Below are 16,613 nucleotides of genomic sequence, written 5' to 3' on the forward strand. Positions count from 1 at the left end.
CAACTTATCGCAACACAGCACATTGCTCGCTTGAAAACCAGTTATTTTCTGCAAGTGACACCACTATGCGATGAAGCATACACGAGGCTTAATAGTTAAATGAACACAGGATTGAGCTGGACCAAGACTTCACCTGGCCACGCTGTCCACTGCCTCCTTGTTGACTGGAGGGACGAGGAAACAGACAGAGGGGACCACCGCCTCATGGCCTGACTGGTTCAGCACTTTCCATTTGAACGGCTGCGAGTTGTTGAGCAGAGCGCATTCATCTCCTTTATGGACAATGATCTGAAACAGGAGCCAGAAAAGCCTATTTTACAACACACATTTATTTTGCTATTCATGTGTTTACATGGATCATCATGTTTTGCAGTATGTTTTGTCTGTTTTATTTATTGTTTAATTATTGAAAACTGCTATATTATTATAATTTTGTATATCGCTAGAGAGAATAACCGGCCAGAAGATGACCTTCCCTGATGTGTGGTCTCTAGAGATAGAGTTATAGATATAAAATGGTACATGTAAACAGCAGGCACTCTCACCTCCATCTGTTTGAAGTCGCAGACGGCCTGAACGGGCAGTTTGCCTTTGATAGCGGTGGTGGGGTTGCGTGGCTTCAACTGGATGATGGACCTGGCTCTCTTGTTCAAGCTGGTCATATGAGTCTTGAATTCATTCAATTGCTCCTTCTCATCCTGTTGTGAAACAAGATAAATTCAATCGGAATCAATCAACCTTGGGCTCTAAAACAAGAAGGACATTTTCAAATCTCCCCGCTTGGCAAAAGCATTTGTGTGTGAATATTTGTCCCATGGTCTGTGAAGTCAGTTATGTGTACAATAAGAGGCGGCCATGACGCACCACCGCATCCTGTAGCAGATCTTCGAGGCGTGTGGCCGTGGTGGAGCGATCGCAGCTGTACTTCTTCTTCATGCTGTCCTGCATCTTCTTTAGTTTCTCCTGTGCCTCTTTCACGTCAGTGAAGAACTGTCAGGTAAAGAACACAGAGAATTAACTTACACCCTATATACTTCATTGTACAACGAATCATGAAAATAGCTGATCTGCAACGCTTTGTAAACTTGTAGTTGAAAGATTAAAAAAACTAAATGCAAAAACTTGATCCATACCTGGTAGTAGGCAGTGTTTTCTTTGAGATGAGCCTCAATGCAACAGCACAGCTGGAGTATCCAGCTCCACTGAGTCTGCAGGCCAGCTGTGAAGGCCTGGCAGGGTCAAGGAACAGATTACTTTGGTTAGACAATGAGTATTGACTGTTATAAATAAAGATTTGTGAAACGAAAAAAATAAAAGAAGAAAAGGGTATTGACACATGCACATGAATGCCACCAGGTGGCAGTCTTGTGTTCAGTTAATAAAAAATGTGCAAATTATTTTACAGGAAACATTGGTATTATTCACCTCAACCGTCTTCTTGCCTGGATGACCGTCTCTGATGAGTTTGTCACCCATGGCCTGGATGTCATTAATCTTCTTTTCCCTCAACTCCAGCTCACGCATGAGACCCTGAAGAACAGAGACATGATAATTAATGACAACCCTGGGACCCACAGTCATGTTCATTTGTTCTATCATTCATTTATCCTGTTCTTATTCACTCCTTGTCTTGAAAACATCCCTCACAAGTATTAGCTTGTATGCTTGGTCAGGACTTCTTGCTGTCACTTTTTGTTTTTGCATAATATTTCAGGGTAGTCCAATCAACTGTGCTGTTATGTGACTGATGACAGACTGTGGATCTGAATGGTAACAAGGCAATATTGCCATAAGGTAATTTTGAACCAAGTTAAAAACATTTAAATGAAGCCAAGCGCATGTCTGTGGCAACCTGTGCAAAAGCTGTGGGAATCAGTACAGGTCATTCTGTCGTCATCAACATTGTACCTGACTAAGCATAGAAATAATGACCAATTGGGAGTGATAATGCGTTGGTTTTAGACGTTTAAAATGAACATTTGGAGACATAAAAATTCAGGTTCGATTCCTAAAGCACACTACCGAGTAGTTGTCCTTCTTGGCGATCATATTGGTGTTCCTGTCACTCCAGTCAAAGTTGACCTCTTCCTCTTCTTTGTCATTCAGCCACATCAGCTCCTTGGTGGCAGCGCTGACAAAGGCATGGAGGGAGTCCAGGTTCCTCAAACGGAACTTGGAAGAGTTCTGGAAAGTTCATGTAAAGGTGTTAGACCATTATCTATAAGTACAAGTTAAAAGGTTTGTTTCAATATGGTTTCAATATTTGTATATTAGTATTTACCAGTAGCTTGGCATACTGAAGGTCCAGTTTACCCAGATACTCTCTGTATGTCCCCTTGCTGACAGGAGACAGTTGGGTCTGAAGAAAATCACAGAGAAACGTTAGAAATAAAACGTACAGTTAATCCAGGGATGAGTGGTCTACCTGTACAGTATATACACATACATCACAGTTACAAGTTAATAGTAATTCCCATAGCTAACCCAAAGATGGTTTTACTGGTTCGGCACTACCTCGTCAGCTTTGGCCCGTTCAATCTTGTTGCGGAAGTCTTCCACCGTCTGGTGTAGGCCTCTATGGCTGCCCAGCTGGGATTCCACAGTGGGAAGGTCAGAGCCCCACTCAGCCTCATCAACGCGACGCTGATTCTCCTCCACCCAGGCCAGCAGGTCCTGGGCGTAGCGTAAGGTCACGTCGTCCAGCTCAGGCCGTACCTTCGAGGAGACGGTCTGCTGGGTGGCTTGTGTCATGGGGGCCTGAGTGAGGGTCACGGCGGTCTTCAGACGCAGGTTGTAATCACTGCGCAGGTTCACCAGGCGCTCATGGATGCGATATACTCTGTGGGAATTACAGAGTCGGTTATTATTTATTTCAGTGTTTAATTTTCAGTTTATATTTTATCTTCGCATAATTATTCAATATGTTTACAGTGTATTTAATAATATGTGAAGGAATGTCAAATAAAGCTGTTTATCCCAGGATTATTTCACGTGGCAGAGGTGACTCTCACCTGCGGTACATCTGCTCGGCCTGCGGGTGGCGCCCGTCTTTGAGCAGCTGTACATCGTTGAACAGGAGTCGGATCGTACCGTCTGCCTTGTCCAGTTCCCTCTCAACCTCTGCTGTGTGCTGGGCGGGTTTCCCAGCGTTCAGCAAACGGATGTCCTGAAGGGATGAGAACACACACATTCTTCTAATCTACCATGTCTAACATGTACCATTCACCAAGAGGAAATAGGGGATGGTGACTGACATATGGGAAAAGGGCCCTCTCTACCTGAGGGGTTTTCTAGGTTGTGAATCTACATGTCAGTTTAAATTGGGATGTTGTGGCACTGAATGTTTTTTGGTTTTCTTTTAGAGAGTTTCTTTCTTATTGAGTTACTGGGAAATGAATAAGTTCCTGGCCAGCTGGTTCAAACAAGGGCTGTAAAAAGTCTGCTCCGGATAGGACACTGCATCACATGACTGGTATGTGTCATTTAAAAAACATCCTGCCACATAGCTGAGGACCATGGCCCTAGATTTTAGCATGTTTTCACCTCAGTTAAACACTGCATTCATTCACTGGTTTTGACAGCAATTACTACAGATGCAGATCTGAGATCTTGTTTTTTATCTAGGTTCCCTGAAATAATCTTTGCCCTGAGATCACCCATGAAGCTCCACTGACTACAACAGAGCAAACATAATCGGATTGTGAAGATATGTTTAGGCATTATGAAACTAGGCCGATGCCCATTGGGAAAGCATGCCCCTTGGGTTATGCAATACCCACTATACCCGTTGTCAGAGTAGCTGGTGTACCCGTTGTCCACAAAACAAGTTTTTATTCACTTCTGATCATCTGTTAAATCTAAGTCCTCAACATAAGTATTAATGAAGGGCATATGCATGTTATCCTTTCTAATGGATGACTTCCGTGTTATCCATTGAGCAGTACTTGGTCTGTGAATCTTTTTTTCATAGTAGTGCAATCACTTTGGGGGGCTTTAAGCTAGCAGAGGTCTATAATGTTTGTTCATTTTGACTCTAATTATGTTTCAAACAGAGGGATGATGGAAGATGGAGAGTGACTAACCGTCTGCAGCAGGGTCTCCAGTTGGTTGAGCTGTTCTTCACACACCCCAGACTCCATCTGAACTTTACCTACAATCCTCTGGAGCCTCTCGAGTCTGAGGGAGCAAAGAAATATGATACATTAAGATGGATGAGATTGCACCAATAGTAGACCAGCTTCAGCCACACTATTGCAATGTAGTCACTTGGATTCCAGCTGGTGAGCTGCGTTGCAGACCATCCATCCTCTCTGCCCTTTACTTTATCTGCTATCACTTTTCACTACCCTCTTTAAACTTAGGAAAGAATGCCCAGATACATGAAACAGATACAGATATATGAAAACAAGGTGAACTGGTGTGCACAACCAACAATTTGGGTCAGGTGCAGGATAAAGGGAATATCCTCAAAACATGTGCTCCCATTATTTCATTTGCTTATTTGTGAAAATGCCCAAATAATTTTTGGGCATTAAAAAAAAAAATACATATAGAATTATGTTATACTGTATTATAGATTATGACATGTTATGTTTTGATATATTCATCATCACATCTGAATTTCAAAATATACGTAAATGCCAATATGACATCAACCAAGTGTGCACCACCTAAATAAACCTCACAAAGCCATGAGTGAAATGCTGCGTTCACACGGGCAGATAGATACAAAGATACAAAAATACACAGCATATTTGTCGCTCTGTCGCTTTGTATCTGTGTTGCTCAACACGGTCGTTGACGTCATCAAACGTGCTGCGTTATCGGAGCTACAGTTGTAGTTTTGTATCTTTGTATCTGGAAGTTGAACCCAGCTCAACAACAATTTGTAGCTTTGTATCTTTTGTAGCAGCTACAAACGTCGGATGTTGCTTTGTATCTTCATGTCGCTGGCTTCCATTAAAAAGTAATGGTAGCCTGTATCTAAGTGTCTCCCCGTGTGAACGCAGCATAAATATGTAGTGTATAACAATTATAAAAATCAAAGCTCTCAAAGAAGGTCATGCAAGAAAACGTACAACGACCCATGATGAAGTAAGTAAGCTAGCCTATCTGTCATGAAAGCCATGCCTCTAAAATGTACAAACCTAATACTTCTCACTCAAAATGATTCCTGATAAATTTTGGCTCTTACAACCCTGTAAACGTAATCCCTGTACGGTTTGTTCTGGGTAAGAGAGACCCTGTTCTTCTCACAGTCCCACCGTGTCCTGATAAGTAGCGCTGAATGAGACAAACGTCTCAGTTCTGTAACGGTAATGCTTGTTCTGCTTGTTCAGCCATTCCATGTCGCTTCACCATGAACGAGCCACTCAGGAGTGCCAGATGACCTGGCAATCTTGTGACAAGGACCAGCCCATTGCCATGCATAACACGCCACCAGCAATACTGAATAAACACAACATTTGCTATAGCCCGTCTTCTCCATTTATGAGAGATACATTTATGTTTATTATGTCTACAGTACTCCCTGATGCAATCAGGACAATACACTTCATTAGGACATAAATCACTCTCCTTTGTGAACAAAGGCAGCCTTTCATCAAAAACTATGTTTGTCCATTTCTCAACACAGAGACAAACGATGAAATAAGCCACACCCCACAGATAAGATAGAGCCATGCTTTTTTTGTTTTTGTTTGTTTTACTTGGAGACAGCAGTCTATTTACTTAATAACAACACCAGCAGATGTAATTAACCATAATTTGTTTCCTGACATAATTATTTTTTTTCAGAAACACCCTGCACACCACTCTACTGGGGAGATTTAATTGAAAAAAATTGTGCAACGGATCCATCTATTCAAAGAACTCATAGAACATAGTTCTAGTCACTAAGGAATCTTGAACAGAAAGCCACTCGAGTAAAAAATGCTTCTCCAGAGTTATCCAAAAAGAATATCACTGAAAGTATGAACGTATGTCACTGTTGTAACTATGCAAATTAAATGTATGCAAATGTAGCCTTGTTTTTTAACAAGTTATATCATTACTGCAATTTTACTTTACTCACCTCTCAAACTCTACCCTGAGCAGCCTTTCTCTCTCAAGAATGGCCACATGCAGTTGACCCCATTCCTTCTCCACATCAAAGGGGTGGTAGCTTGGGGGGACCTTCACCTGGCCAGCCTGCACTGCACTCTGTGGGGGGGGTTGAAGGTTGAATATGTCATAAGTAAGTCATCATTAACTAGTAGACAGGAGAGGAGAGGAGAGGAGAGGAGAGGAGAGGAGAGGAGAGGAGAGGAGAGGAGAGGAGAGGAGAGGAGAGGAGAGGAGAACTTGCCTCAAAGGACTGGAAGATAAGTTTAGACCGGTTCTTGTCAGCCTCCTTCGTTGGCAGTTCTGTCTCTTTGAACTTCAAGAATTGGCGCCACAGGATCTAGAGTGGGAAAGATAAAATAAAAACTGAATTTAAATACAAGAATGTTTTTACTGTATTATTCTGGATGACTATTTTCTAGATGTTATTACACACACACACACACACACACACACACACACACACACACACACACACACACACACACACACACACACACACACACACACACACACACACACACACACACACACACACACACACACACACACGCCCCAAAAACAATATAGGCCTACAGTGTATATTTTTCACCCCACAAATTTTAGTCCCAAGTCTAAATAAAACGCTAAGATCCACTGTGAAGGTTTGTCTAGAATTTAGATTGGTAATTATCCATGAGTACAACTTGTTATACAATTACAGCACTGACTTTGTGAAAACACCCCCATCACTTAAAGGTACTGTAACAACTCCTAATTGAGATGATTGCATGATGCTGAGTAACTAAGTTACAGTATGTTTAGTTGCCAATGTTAAGTGTTACCTGTACTTTCTGTATTCCCATAACCGAGTCAAACATAATTGGATCGCCTGTGTTATCAAAGAGATTTAATTTGTTTGACCGCTAAGCTGAAAACTTTGTTGTCTGCAAGAGTGTTAAAAGAAAAGGCATCCTGCTTTTAATGATGCAGCGTTATCATTATTTAACTTCGAAGAGAAATGTTAAGATGAAGTCGCGTAATTCTCTCTTCTCTCCTGAAGAGGTGTAAATCATTGTGTGACTTCACCACAGAGGAATTATTTCCCAATCTAAAAGTTCACATCCACAATGCATTGTGAGCTTGTACTGTAGATCAGTTAATTTCGGCACAGGACGCCACTGTACAATGAAGTATAAATCAGGGTTTAGGATTATATTTTCATAGTCTTTGCAATGCTCCACCCTGTCCTCCAGCCAAGCAAGATAGCTGATCAGCTTGTAAATAGGTATTTCCACTGTTAACTACAGTATCAAGGTTTGTTTCCTTTTTCTTCCCACAAACTTTTCAACTTTGACTTTTTAACCGTATTCTATCACCTACTTATCTCTCTTATCTTATTTTTCTTGGTCTTTTTTAGTAAGATCATGCTGCTTGTATCTTTATGAGTGAGTGACAAATAAAATATATTTTTGAATCTTGATTCTCTTGTTGCTGTCTTTAAATACAACAGGAACATGTCTGTGAATAACATCTTCTGTATGTGGAAGAATGTAATAAACACCTAATGAAGAGCAGCATTATCTTACTGTCTATTAAAGGAAAATCCGATTGTCAGATTCTAAGCAGCTAAAACCACCCCCTCCCCCCCACACACACACACTTAGACCAGACACACCGACCTCTAGCAGTAATTCCAGTGTGTCCACAAGCGTGGTTCCTACCTCGATCTCCTCAAAGCTGGCAGGGAACTTCTTCTCCCCAAAGATCATGACATGGTGGCGAATCCACTGCAGCAGAACGGTCACCAGTTCGTAATACTCCTGCCAGCGGATCTCCAGAGCCTGCAGTAAACACAGCAGAGTTAGTCTCACGCTAACTCACACACCACGCTAACTCAATTGAGCACCCACAACCCTGGTCTTGTCTAACAGGACAAGAAACAGGCGAAGTGGGACGAATGAATGGGGGGCAATGGCAGGGGTGAAGATGAGAGAGAGACAGAGTGAGAGAGAGAGAGAGAGAGAGAGAGAGAGAGAGAGAGAGAGGTGGGGGGGAGAGATTTCACACTTGCTTTGGCAATGTAAATGTATGTTTCCCATGCCAATAAAGCCCATTTTAATTGAATTGAGAGAGAGACTAAAAGTGTCTCTAATTTTAACTCTCTCTCTCTCTCTCTCAGTGCATTTGAGTATGCATTGTGTGTGTGTGCGTGCATGTGTACGCATTTTCAACGCTGAACTGAGTCAGTACAGAACAGTTCTGCTATACAACTGTAAATACTGTAGTCACTGCAGTATTTACAACCATTACAGTGTAATGGCTGAAGGAATAACCTTCTGTAAAGTGTGTAGAGGTGAGTGACGATGACACACATCTGGGTCTGTCCTTGTCCCGCAGAGAGGGGAGAAAAACATGAAGGGTTGTTAATTTCCTGTCATACTGGGATCACAGGACTTCCATTGCTGTGTGAGCTTCAGGTCATGAGGGCTACTGGTTTCAACTAAAGCTCATTATTGGGCTCAGTCCCAAGCCTGTTCAGTTTGGTGAAATTTGATTTGAATTTTGATCATGAATCTGCGTGAAGTCTAATTTCTCACCATCGTGAAAGCTAACAACGGGTTTCTAGCTTGTAGATCAGTTATTTTTGGCAAACGACACTGTCGTACTATGGAGTATAATTTAGCCTAAACCTTAGTTGACTGGTGTCCGCCAGGGCTCTACCACGTATAATAAGTCAGCGCCTCCATGGCCAATCTACAAGATCAAAACATGTCGCGTTGCAATGTGTCGTGAGCTTGTAGATCTGCGGTCTCAGAATAGGTACACAGAATAGGTTCAATCTACAGTAACTTGTTGTATAACAGTATGCTGTGATGCAGCTGTCACTCACGTTGGTGGCGGCACCGCCGTGTGCTTCAGGAAGACGAGGGAAGGCGTCGTACAAAGATGACACGTAGGTGATGATGGATTTCTCGTCAGGGTGTGGCACGTCAACATCTGAGAGAAGAATATAAAGGAACAACACATTAACAATCACAAACTATGCAGAGTTGTTAAATGGGTATATTGAACACAGGACTGATTGTTATTATTGCCTCAACCATCCTCACACAAACAAACAACAATAGCTTCTAAGTGGTCAGGAGGTGCCCACACCACACGCGGTGGTATGGGCACACAATCCGAATCCTGAGTGTTAATTTATCTCTGAGAGTGTACAACATCAACCCTTACGGGTGCAAATTGATGTTCCACATGTTATTCACTTTAGTAATTATGGATTTAGCATGGACAACATTGTTGGCCACATTTCATTTTCTTCTAAATTTAATTAGCTCACATCTGAAATGACTGCAGTGTTCCGTTAACTCCCTTACTGAGGACTTTACTGTGTGGATTCAAACAGCCAGGGTTTGGGTTATCCCTGCTTCTGGTCAGACTGAATCTTTTGGGAAATGGAGACCGTATGCAACAATTTAATTAAGAAAATGTATGTTAACTCATTGAGTGCCATTAACGTGTTTCACATGTTTTTACCGCTATGGCGCTGGGTGCCAATGACGTGTTTGACGTGTTTTTGAAAAAATAGTAAAAAAAAAACTAAAAAAACAAACATGAAAAACATGTTCAGAACCCAAGATATCATCATCTGAAGATGTGCAGCTCCATCCACTCCTTGTTTAACTTAGAACTGAAAAAGGCTGTATCTCGCTTCCTAAGCACTCTTTGTTTTCTGTGAAAAAAACTATGGCACTTTTCAGAATTAATTCTGAAATCATTCTGGCAATCCTGGCACTCAATGGGTTAACTACATTAACCCTGGTATCCCTATTTGGGACACATTTCTCCAAATTTGTCAAAATGTGTTAAAATGAGTCCAATTTGAACCCTGCAAACAGCCTTACCCTCGGGGTCTAGCAGACGTGTCACTCCCAGGTCTTTCTCAGCCACGTTGAAGGCATGCTCCAGGTTCTCCAGGTTGGTCTGACGGTACACTTTACTCATGTCAATCAGTCTGGGCCTATGGGCAAACACAAACGAGGATTGTCAGTCACCAGTATACAGCTCTGGTGGAACAATTCCTGTGGTCTAGGATGGGGAAGGAAAGAAATATTCTGTATATAAAAAAAAAACATACTGTATATTTCAATTAAAATTCAGTTCATGAGATTATTGTGCCAGTTTAGCCACTTTCAACCTGGCGTCACTATTTTGGCCATGTAATTGTCAAAACATTTTCAAATACTTTTGAAAATAGCAAAGATCTACAAGCTCACAATGCATCACCATGCAACACGTTGTGAGCTTGTACATTGGCAAATTTTGCTATGTTCATTTATTTATTCATTAATTTATTTATTTCCCCAGCCATTTCACAATAGCTATGCTATTTGGGTTTACCTGGCATGATTTCTGGGAACTCCTTGTCTAAAACTACCAACATTTCTATTAAAACAAGGGATGTGTATTGAACTCTATAGTATCATCATCATTCCTGGGTAGGGCAGGATTGGTTTAGTTTGACAGGTGGATCTCCACATGCACAGTGAAAGTGACACCAACAGTACGGTAGTACACAATTGGCTATTCTCTGTGTAATGTCATGAATCCTGAGTTCCTGAGCAATTTATTAGTTTCATAACATAAAAACGCAGATGGGAATGGTACTTATATCTACACCGACGCCAGGCACCAACACAAACACTGCACACTGACAATCTACATCGATCTAGCCAACCATTTCTGTGCCTTTTCACTCATAATAGCATGATACTGAAGCCACTGGCCCTGTGTTATGTTTGAGGTTAGCCGCACTTACTGCCTCTGCCCCATGGTTTTGTTACATACACGCTACGGTAGAAGAATGCCGGACACAGTCTATTTTAACATCAGTCTATGAGATCAGGTGTACACTGAATCCTTTGGGCATTTCAGTGCATCTAACAAAAGCTGAGTATCAAAGCACTGCCATGCAAAGAGCAGCTATACGATAGCCAGAACGGCATGTTCTGCACTGGCAACTAACCACACCTTTAGGCTACTTCAGGCTTTCCTTGTTTCCCTCCTTTTTTTAGATTCCTTAAACAGGAGTACAGAGAAGGCTACAACATTAAATGCATCTTGAGAGATAAACAATTCCATCATCCGTACAGCTCTCTGCCACGTCGTGTAGAGCAGACAGCATAGTGGTCTCCATGAAAGGGAGGGCACTCCACCAGCCTCACTTCCCGGACATAGAACTGCCTCTCTGGCCCGGAGGAGCTGCCGCCGCGCTCTCTCTCGCTTACGTTAGAAGAGTTCCATCCACAACTCAGTTGGCGGTCCCCTGAGAGCAACTCACTGCCGCGGCGGGGGGACCCTGGGCTCAGTGAGCCCCGATCTGAGTCCCAGGACGAGCCTCTTGAGGAGCCATCATCACAGAGCATGACCACCCGGTCACCCAGATCGCTCACAGAGTCCGACACGCTGCTAGTCGAGCTGGCGCTCCTTTTCTTGGATTTCAACTTCTTCTTCAAGCTAAACATTTTGGTGACCGCTGGAAATTAAAGTTCTCTGTAAACAAATGGACTCGCGAACTTCCACATCCCAGGACCGGGGTTTGAGCTCCGCAGGTGAAAAGGTAGAAATGACAGCATAATGCTAGCGTGACCGAAAAACAACTCGCGGCAAAGGTAACCACACCTCCCCTGCCTTCATGAAAAGCAGACACTAAACCACAGCCCTTGAGGCTCAGAAGAAAAAAAAGAACTTCTACTAACCACTCTTAATCTCTCTCTCTCTCTCTCTCTTTCTCTCTCTCTCTCTCTGTTGCAGGTACATGCTCAGGTTTAAGGGAACCTGCCCCTGCAGGTATCTCTTTCTAAGTCTTTATGATATAATGACTCCAAAACTAAACCACACATTGTTTAGTGATTGCACTTCTTTTATCTCAACTCTTGTTTCTGTTCATTTGGTTTTGTTTTCTTTCCGGACTGGACATGATGGACTACCTGAGTCCTTGGCAGTGTTCGTGAGTTGGCCGCTAACCCACCTTGAAATGCAAGGCCAACTCAGAGACAATGGCTATTCAATGTCTATAAAACATAATCTTTATCGGCTTTGAATGAATGAGCCATTAAATAACTTATTGTGATTGATGAAAGAGCTCTCATTTTTGCACAGCACCAGACTGTATGCTCCAAAGCTGGGAAACTTCCAGTGTTGCCAATTGTCATGGGACAAATAAGTGCATATTCATAATAATAAATATAGATTTGCATGGGGATTTGGGGGAGGGCAAATAATACTAATAATATTTGATATCATTCGACTAGCGAGCAGACTGTTACTCAATGTGTTAGGGAAAACATACCACAAAATGTCAAAGAAATTAAGTCCAATTTTTAAAACAAGCCCAAACCACGACTTGTGATATTTTCAAGCAACTCCAGAAGAAAAAATAAACTAAAGTCACTTATAATAAGTGGACTTGGCAACTCTCGCAACACCCACTGGTGGTATTCCAAGCCTAAGGGCTTGTCAGGTTGACGTGAAAGCATTAATTCATGAGTTAGTGAGGCAGAATGGGGCCTGTACTATCAGGCACACTACTGTAAGCAGGGATACGTGGCTCACAATCATGCTACTGTGGTTGGTGGTACAGTACAGTTATGTCTGGTGAATGGTTATGATAAAGATATTAAATAATAGGTAAACAGAGGATTGCTTGCATTTAGTCAAGAGGAGGCAGGCAAAACTAAAACAAATTGTTATCTGATATATGTTACTTGATCTCTGTCACCAATTGTGACTAAAATTATTTGAAACACTGGCCCAATAAAATTATAATGTTGCAAAAGAGCAGGTTTGAACTGGCATGACAACGATAGCAAAGTTTGGCTAGTCCCAATCTCGCCCCAATCCACTTTGCATTGAATAAAAATTGCATGTAGTAATTTGCCAAGACAAACCCCTGCATACCTGCCAGTGTCATAAAGGTAGCCAAGCTGTGGCCACCTGCCCTCCTCCCCCTGCAAGCCACACATACTGAGTACAACAGCCACTATTAAAAGGGAAGGCTGCAGGGATCTATCTATACAAAGCCTCATCAACCAAATGACGTACTGTGCGGAAAGAAACCAAAAAAAGTACAAGTACTGAGTCTGGACCAAAACGAAACAGTACTGTCTTCAACACAAGCAACCACAAGCAAGTTCAATATCACACATTGTGTGATAAAAGTAGGACACTTTACTGCACACAGACAGTGTCACTGTTGTGCAATCAAAGATTAGTTAGAAACTGGAATCAGCTTTTGCCGTTCACGGTTTTCAAAACTGAAAACTTGCCTTACTGACATTTAAGGGACATGCTGCTGCAAGCAGCACAGTGCGGCTCGTGGCACAGACAACTAGCATGGCAATACAGCTGGAAGGAACACATTTACATGCGAACCAGAGGGTGTCAGTAGAGAGATGCAAATGAAACGGATAACTTTTCTCAGTTTTCCGATGGGCAAAGGTGTTTCCATAGATGCTCAAGTCTTTATAAGCTGACACTGCTTAGATCTGAGGACCGATATCAAATGGTGGCACAACAAGAACTACAAGGCTCACATAGGGATTCACCAAATTTTACTTAATTTTTTTAAGAAAGGTTCTTTCACCTATTCAGGATGGATATTATGCAATACCCTTAGATAAAACCAGAGAGAATTTGAACAAAGAAGAGATTGTTGCTGTGCTTCACTGGGTGGATGACACACACTATTCTTGAAGATTTTATTGGTCTTTTTGATTTGCCAAAAAAAAGACAGTGTTCATAAAGTTTTCACTGTGCTAAATGGATTTTGACAAGGTGCAATATATTGCTTGGGGTTTGCAGGGGGGAGGCATACAGTACAATGGTGCCGCCAACATGTCAGGCCACTTGAAAGGAATTGTAAGCTTTAAAGTGCACAATCCCACAGCTATATTTGTGTATTGTTTGGCTGCCACAATGCTGAGACAGCCAGAGTGCTGTCACTGTGAAGCAAGCTTTTATTCAGCGGCAGAGGTCAGATGATGCATTTCACAACTGTTTCAAGTCAGTGATTGAGGCCCGCAAGCATTTAACAGAGAGACAGTTTCTCAGGAAACAGAGACTCCCCAAAAGGCTGGGTGGTGGTCAGTGGAGATATCAAGCACAAATTTCAGTGCCCAGAAGAGAAACAGGAAACAATACTTAAAAGTATTGGACTTGGTGAATAGTGAACCGAGTAAACGTTTTGATCATAAAGACACTGGGCTAGTGGTGGACACGGAAAAGCTCCCTCTTTGGCTGAGAGGTAGATGTTTGGTTTCCCACGAGGGAGATCTGAGTTTGAATCGAGGTGGTTAGGCCTACTTTGGGGAGTTTCCTGGTTAGGGTCAGGTCAAAGGAGGGCGAATGTAGCCGAGTAGCCCTGCCTGAAGCCCAGAAGGGCCCAGAAGGTTTTGAATCCAGGTGATAAACATGCAAACTCTAGCAATTAAAGAGAGAGCTACTGTATAGTCAATGATAAATTGACCACTCACTGGTGCTTGTGTATGACAGCGTTGAAGAGCTTGCCGTCCCTCCAGCTGGTGGTGAAGTTGTCGCAGCGGATGCCCTGGTAGCCCTCCGTCATCCTCTGAGACCACAGTAACAGCTTCTCCTTGGCTGTCATGTCATCTGACTGGCCATTAATCTGGATATCCGAGATCTAAGGGGAAAGGTTTCAGATAGGGAGAATGTTAGATACAATGAGGTGCCAGATGTTTGGAATAATGTGGAAAAAAATATTTATAGAAAACAGGAAATAAATGATTCATTAGAGGAAATGAGGATACAAATGATCAAGCTGGAGTTTGAGTTGAATCCCATCCATATTCTAAAGATTTTTGAGGAAAGAGTGCCAATCCCAAGTGGAAAAGTAATCAATCTTTGCATATTAGCCAAGAAGAAGAAAGTGAGAACACACACAATTATTCTATGGCTTGTGGATGCTTTCATGTGCTGCTCTCTAACCTGTCTAATTGGATCATGTATACGTAACATTAGAGATCATTGACATGAAATAATAGTGTAAACCACTGATTTGGATCACAGGACTCAGCATGACTTCTGTCTGGTCTGGCCTGGGAAGCTGCCTCTGTGTAATGCATCCAGATGACTGATTTCATTTGGGGAGTACGGGAATAGTTAAGCATGGAGGTGAGTCATAGCCGACAGAGCTTCCCTCGAGTTTTGGATGCTTATGGCTGTGGCCACTGTTTTGTGTGTGTATGTTTATGATTGAAATCTTCCACCCATGATCGCCCCACCCTTGATCTCTCATCTTGGATGAGCTGCAAGGCTCCATGAGTCACCAGTCAACCACTGCACTGCTAGTTTTCCCATAGAAACAGAAATACTCCCCCCCCCCTTCTTCTTCTTTCATTTAGTCAAGGGAACCCCGTTGGTGGTGTGTCCGTGGGACACAATGGTTCTTTAGCTTCACCTGAGCAGTCAGGTCGCTCCTTCATTTCTCTCTGAATCATTTGACTGGCGACTGGGGAGGGTGTGGCCCTGCCTATTCAGCTGGTACAGATTGGGATAACTGCCAGGCAGCTCAGAGGGCATAGTCAGGAAGAGAAGCTTGGCTGCGCTGGGACATGGCCTGTAGTGTTGGATTTCAGGAGCTCTACTGTAATCCTGACACGCCCTCCCAGTGGGAGCCAGCGACAGCCTGACAGCTATTGACTCATGTTCTATAAAATGGCTCTGCAGGGCAGCATTAGGAACTGTATATGTCCATGTCCCTAATCTCCATGATTAAGAGTGATTAATCACGTCATTGTCCTCTTTTAGCATGTTAGTATCTCTTATGGTGGTTTTAAACTCTGATAAGGAAAGGGTTCATTAGATTATCAAGTGAACGAGGAAAGAACGATGAAAGATAACCGCTGAATCCCTTAGTGAAAGATAACCACTGAATCCCTTCTGATTGGCTGGAAGTGGAAGATCCCGGAGATGGAAGGTTTTGGCGGCTATAATGGGAATGGAACATAAAACTGACAGAGAAGGAGACCTGGAAGTGGAGGATGATGGTCCAGATCAGACCCAGGGTCAGCTTGGGGTTCCCATCCGCGATGTCGTCGTTTCTGATGTTCACCAGCTTGACCTGGGAGAGACGCGGGAATGTTAAGAAGCCAAATCCCAAGACAGAGATCATGCAAAGTAAAATGTAAAAATGTAATGTATCCATTTGTCACTCTGGAAGTATACAAATGTAACCAAATGGACCATTACGGGTCCATTTGGTTACATTTGTATACACTCAGAGTTAAGGAGGTATAATTATAATACTTCATACCTGCCGATGTCTCAGGAAGTCCAGTGCTATCTGTACATTTTGTAGTTTGTGGAATCGCATGCGGCCTTTCTCCCTGGGCTAGAGAGACAAGAGGACAACAGGACGGTTAGAAACATGATAGGCAGGATGGAGTGATACCATCATCAGAAAGGATCCTCTAGTGTTCTGAATGGGGGATTGGTACCAAATGTAGGAC

At 42.6% G+C, this 16,613-nt stretch overlaps 1 protein-coding gene across 19 annotated transcripts in view; it reads right to left on the minus strand.

Annotated features, from left to right (window-relative positions):
* The window catches only part of plecb (plectin b), a 135,254-nt gene that overhangs the window by 23,885 nt on the left and 94,756 nt on the right, over positions 1–16,613 (minus strand). For all 19 annotated transcript variants that reach the window (XM_084053676.1, XM_084053660.1, XM_084053662.1 and 16 more), the window contains 18 exons: positions 16,418–16,495; positions 16,133–16,225; positions 14,619–14,785; positions 9,990–10,105; positions 8,975–9,081; positions 7,806–7,925; positions 6,347–6,442; positions 6,074–6,201; positions 4,083–4,176; positions 3,012–3,166; positions 2,515–2,839; positions 2,282–2,359; positions 2,023–2,184; positions 1,426–1,530; positions 1,134–1,229; positions 865–990; positions 546–698; positions 134–288 (listed from right to left, as the gene is read on the minus strand). In XM_084053676.1, the coding sequence (XP_083909802.1) occupies positions 134–288; positions 546–698; positions 865–990; positions 1,134–1,229; positions 1,426–1,530; positions 2,023–2,184; positions 2,282–2,359; positions 2,515–2,839; positions 3,012–3,166; positions 4,083–4,176; positions 6,074–6,201; positions 6,347–6,442; positions 7,806–7,925; positions 8,975–9,081; positions 9,990–10,105; positions 14,619–14,785; positions 16,133–16,225; positions 16,418–16,495 (2,354 nt within the window). The remainder of the gene's footprint in view (positions 1–133; positions 289–545; positions 699–864; positions 991–1,133; positions 1,230–1,425; positions 1,531–2,022; positions 2,185–2,281; positions 2,360–2,514; positions 2,840–3,011; positions 3,167–4,082; positions 4,177–6,073; positions 6,202–6,346; positions 6,443–7,805; positions 7,926–8,974; positions 9,082–9,989; positions 10,106–14,618; positions 14,786–16,132; positions 16,226–16,417; positions 16,496–16,613) is intronic.

This window comes from Gymnoscopelus microlampas, assembly GCF_963454915.1.
Source record: "Gymnoscopelus microlampas genome assembly, chromosome: 3".
NCBI lineage: Eukaryota > Metazoa > Chordata > Actinopteri > Myctophiformes > Myctophidae > Gymnoscopelus > Gymnoscopelus microlampas.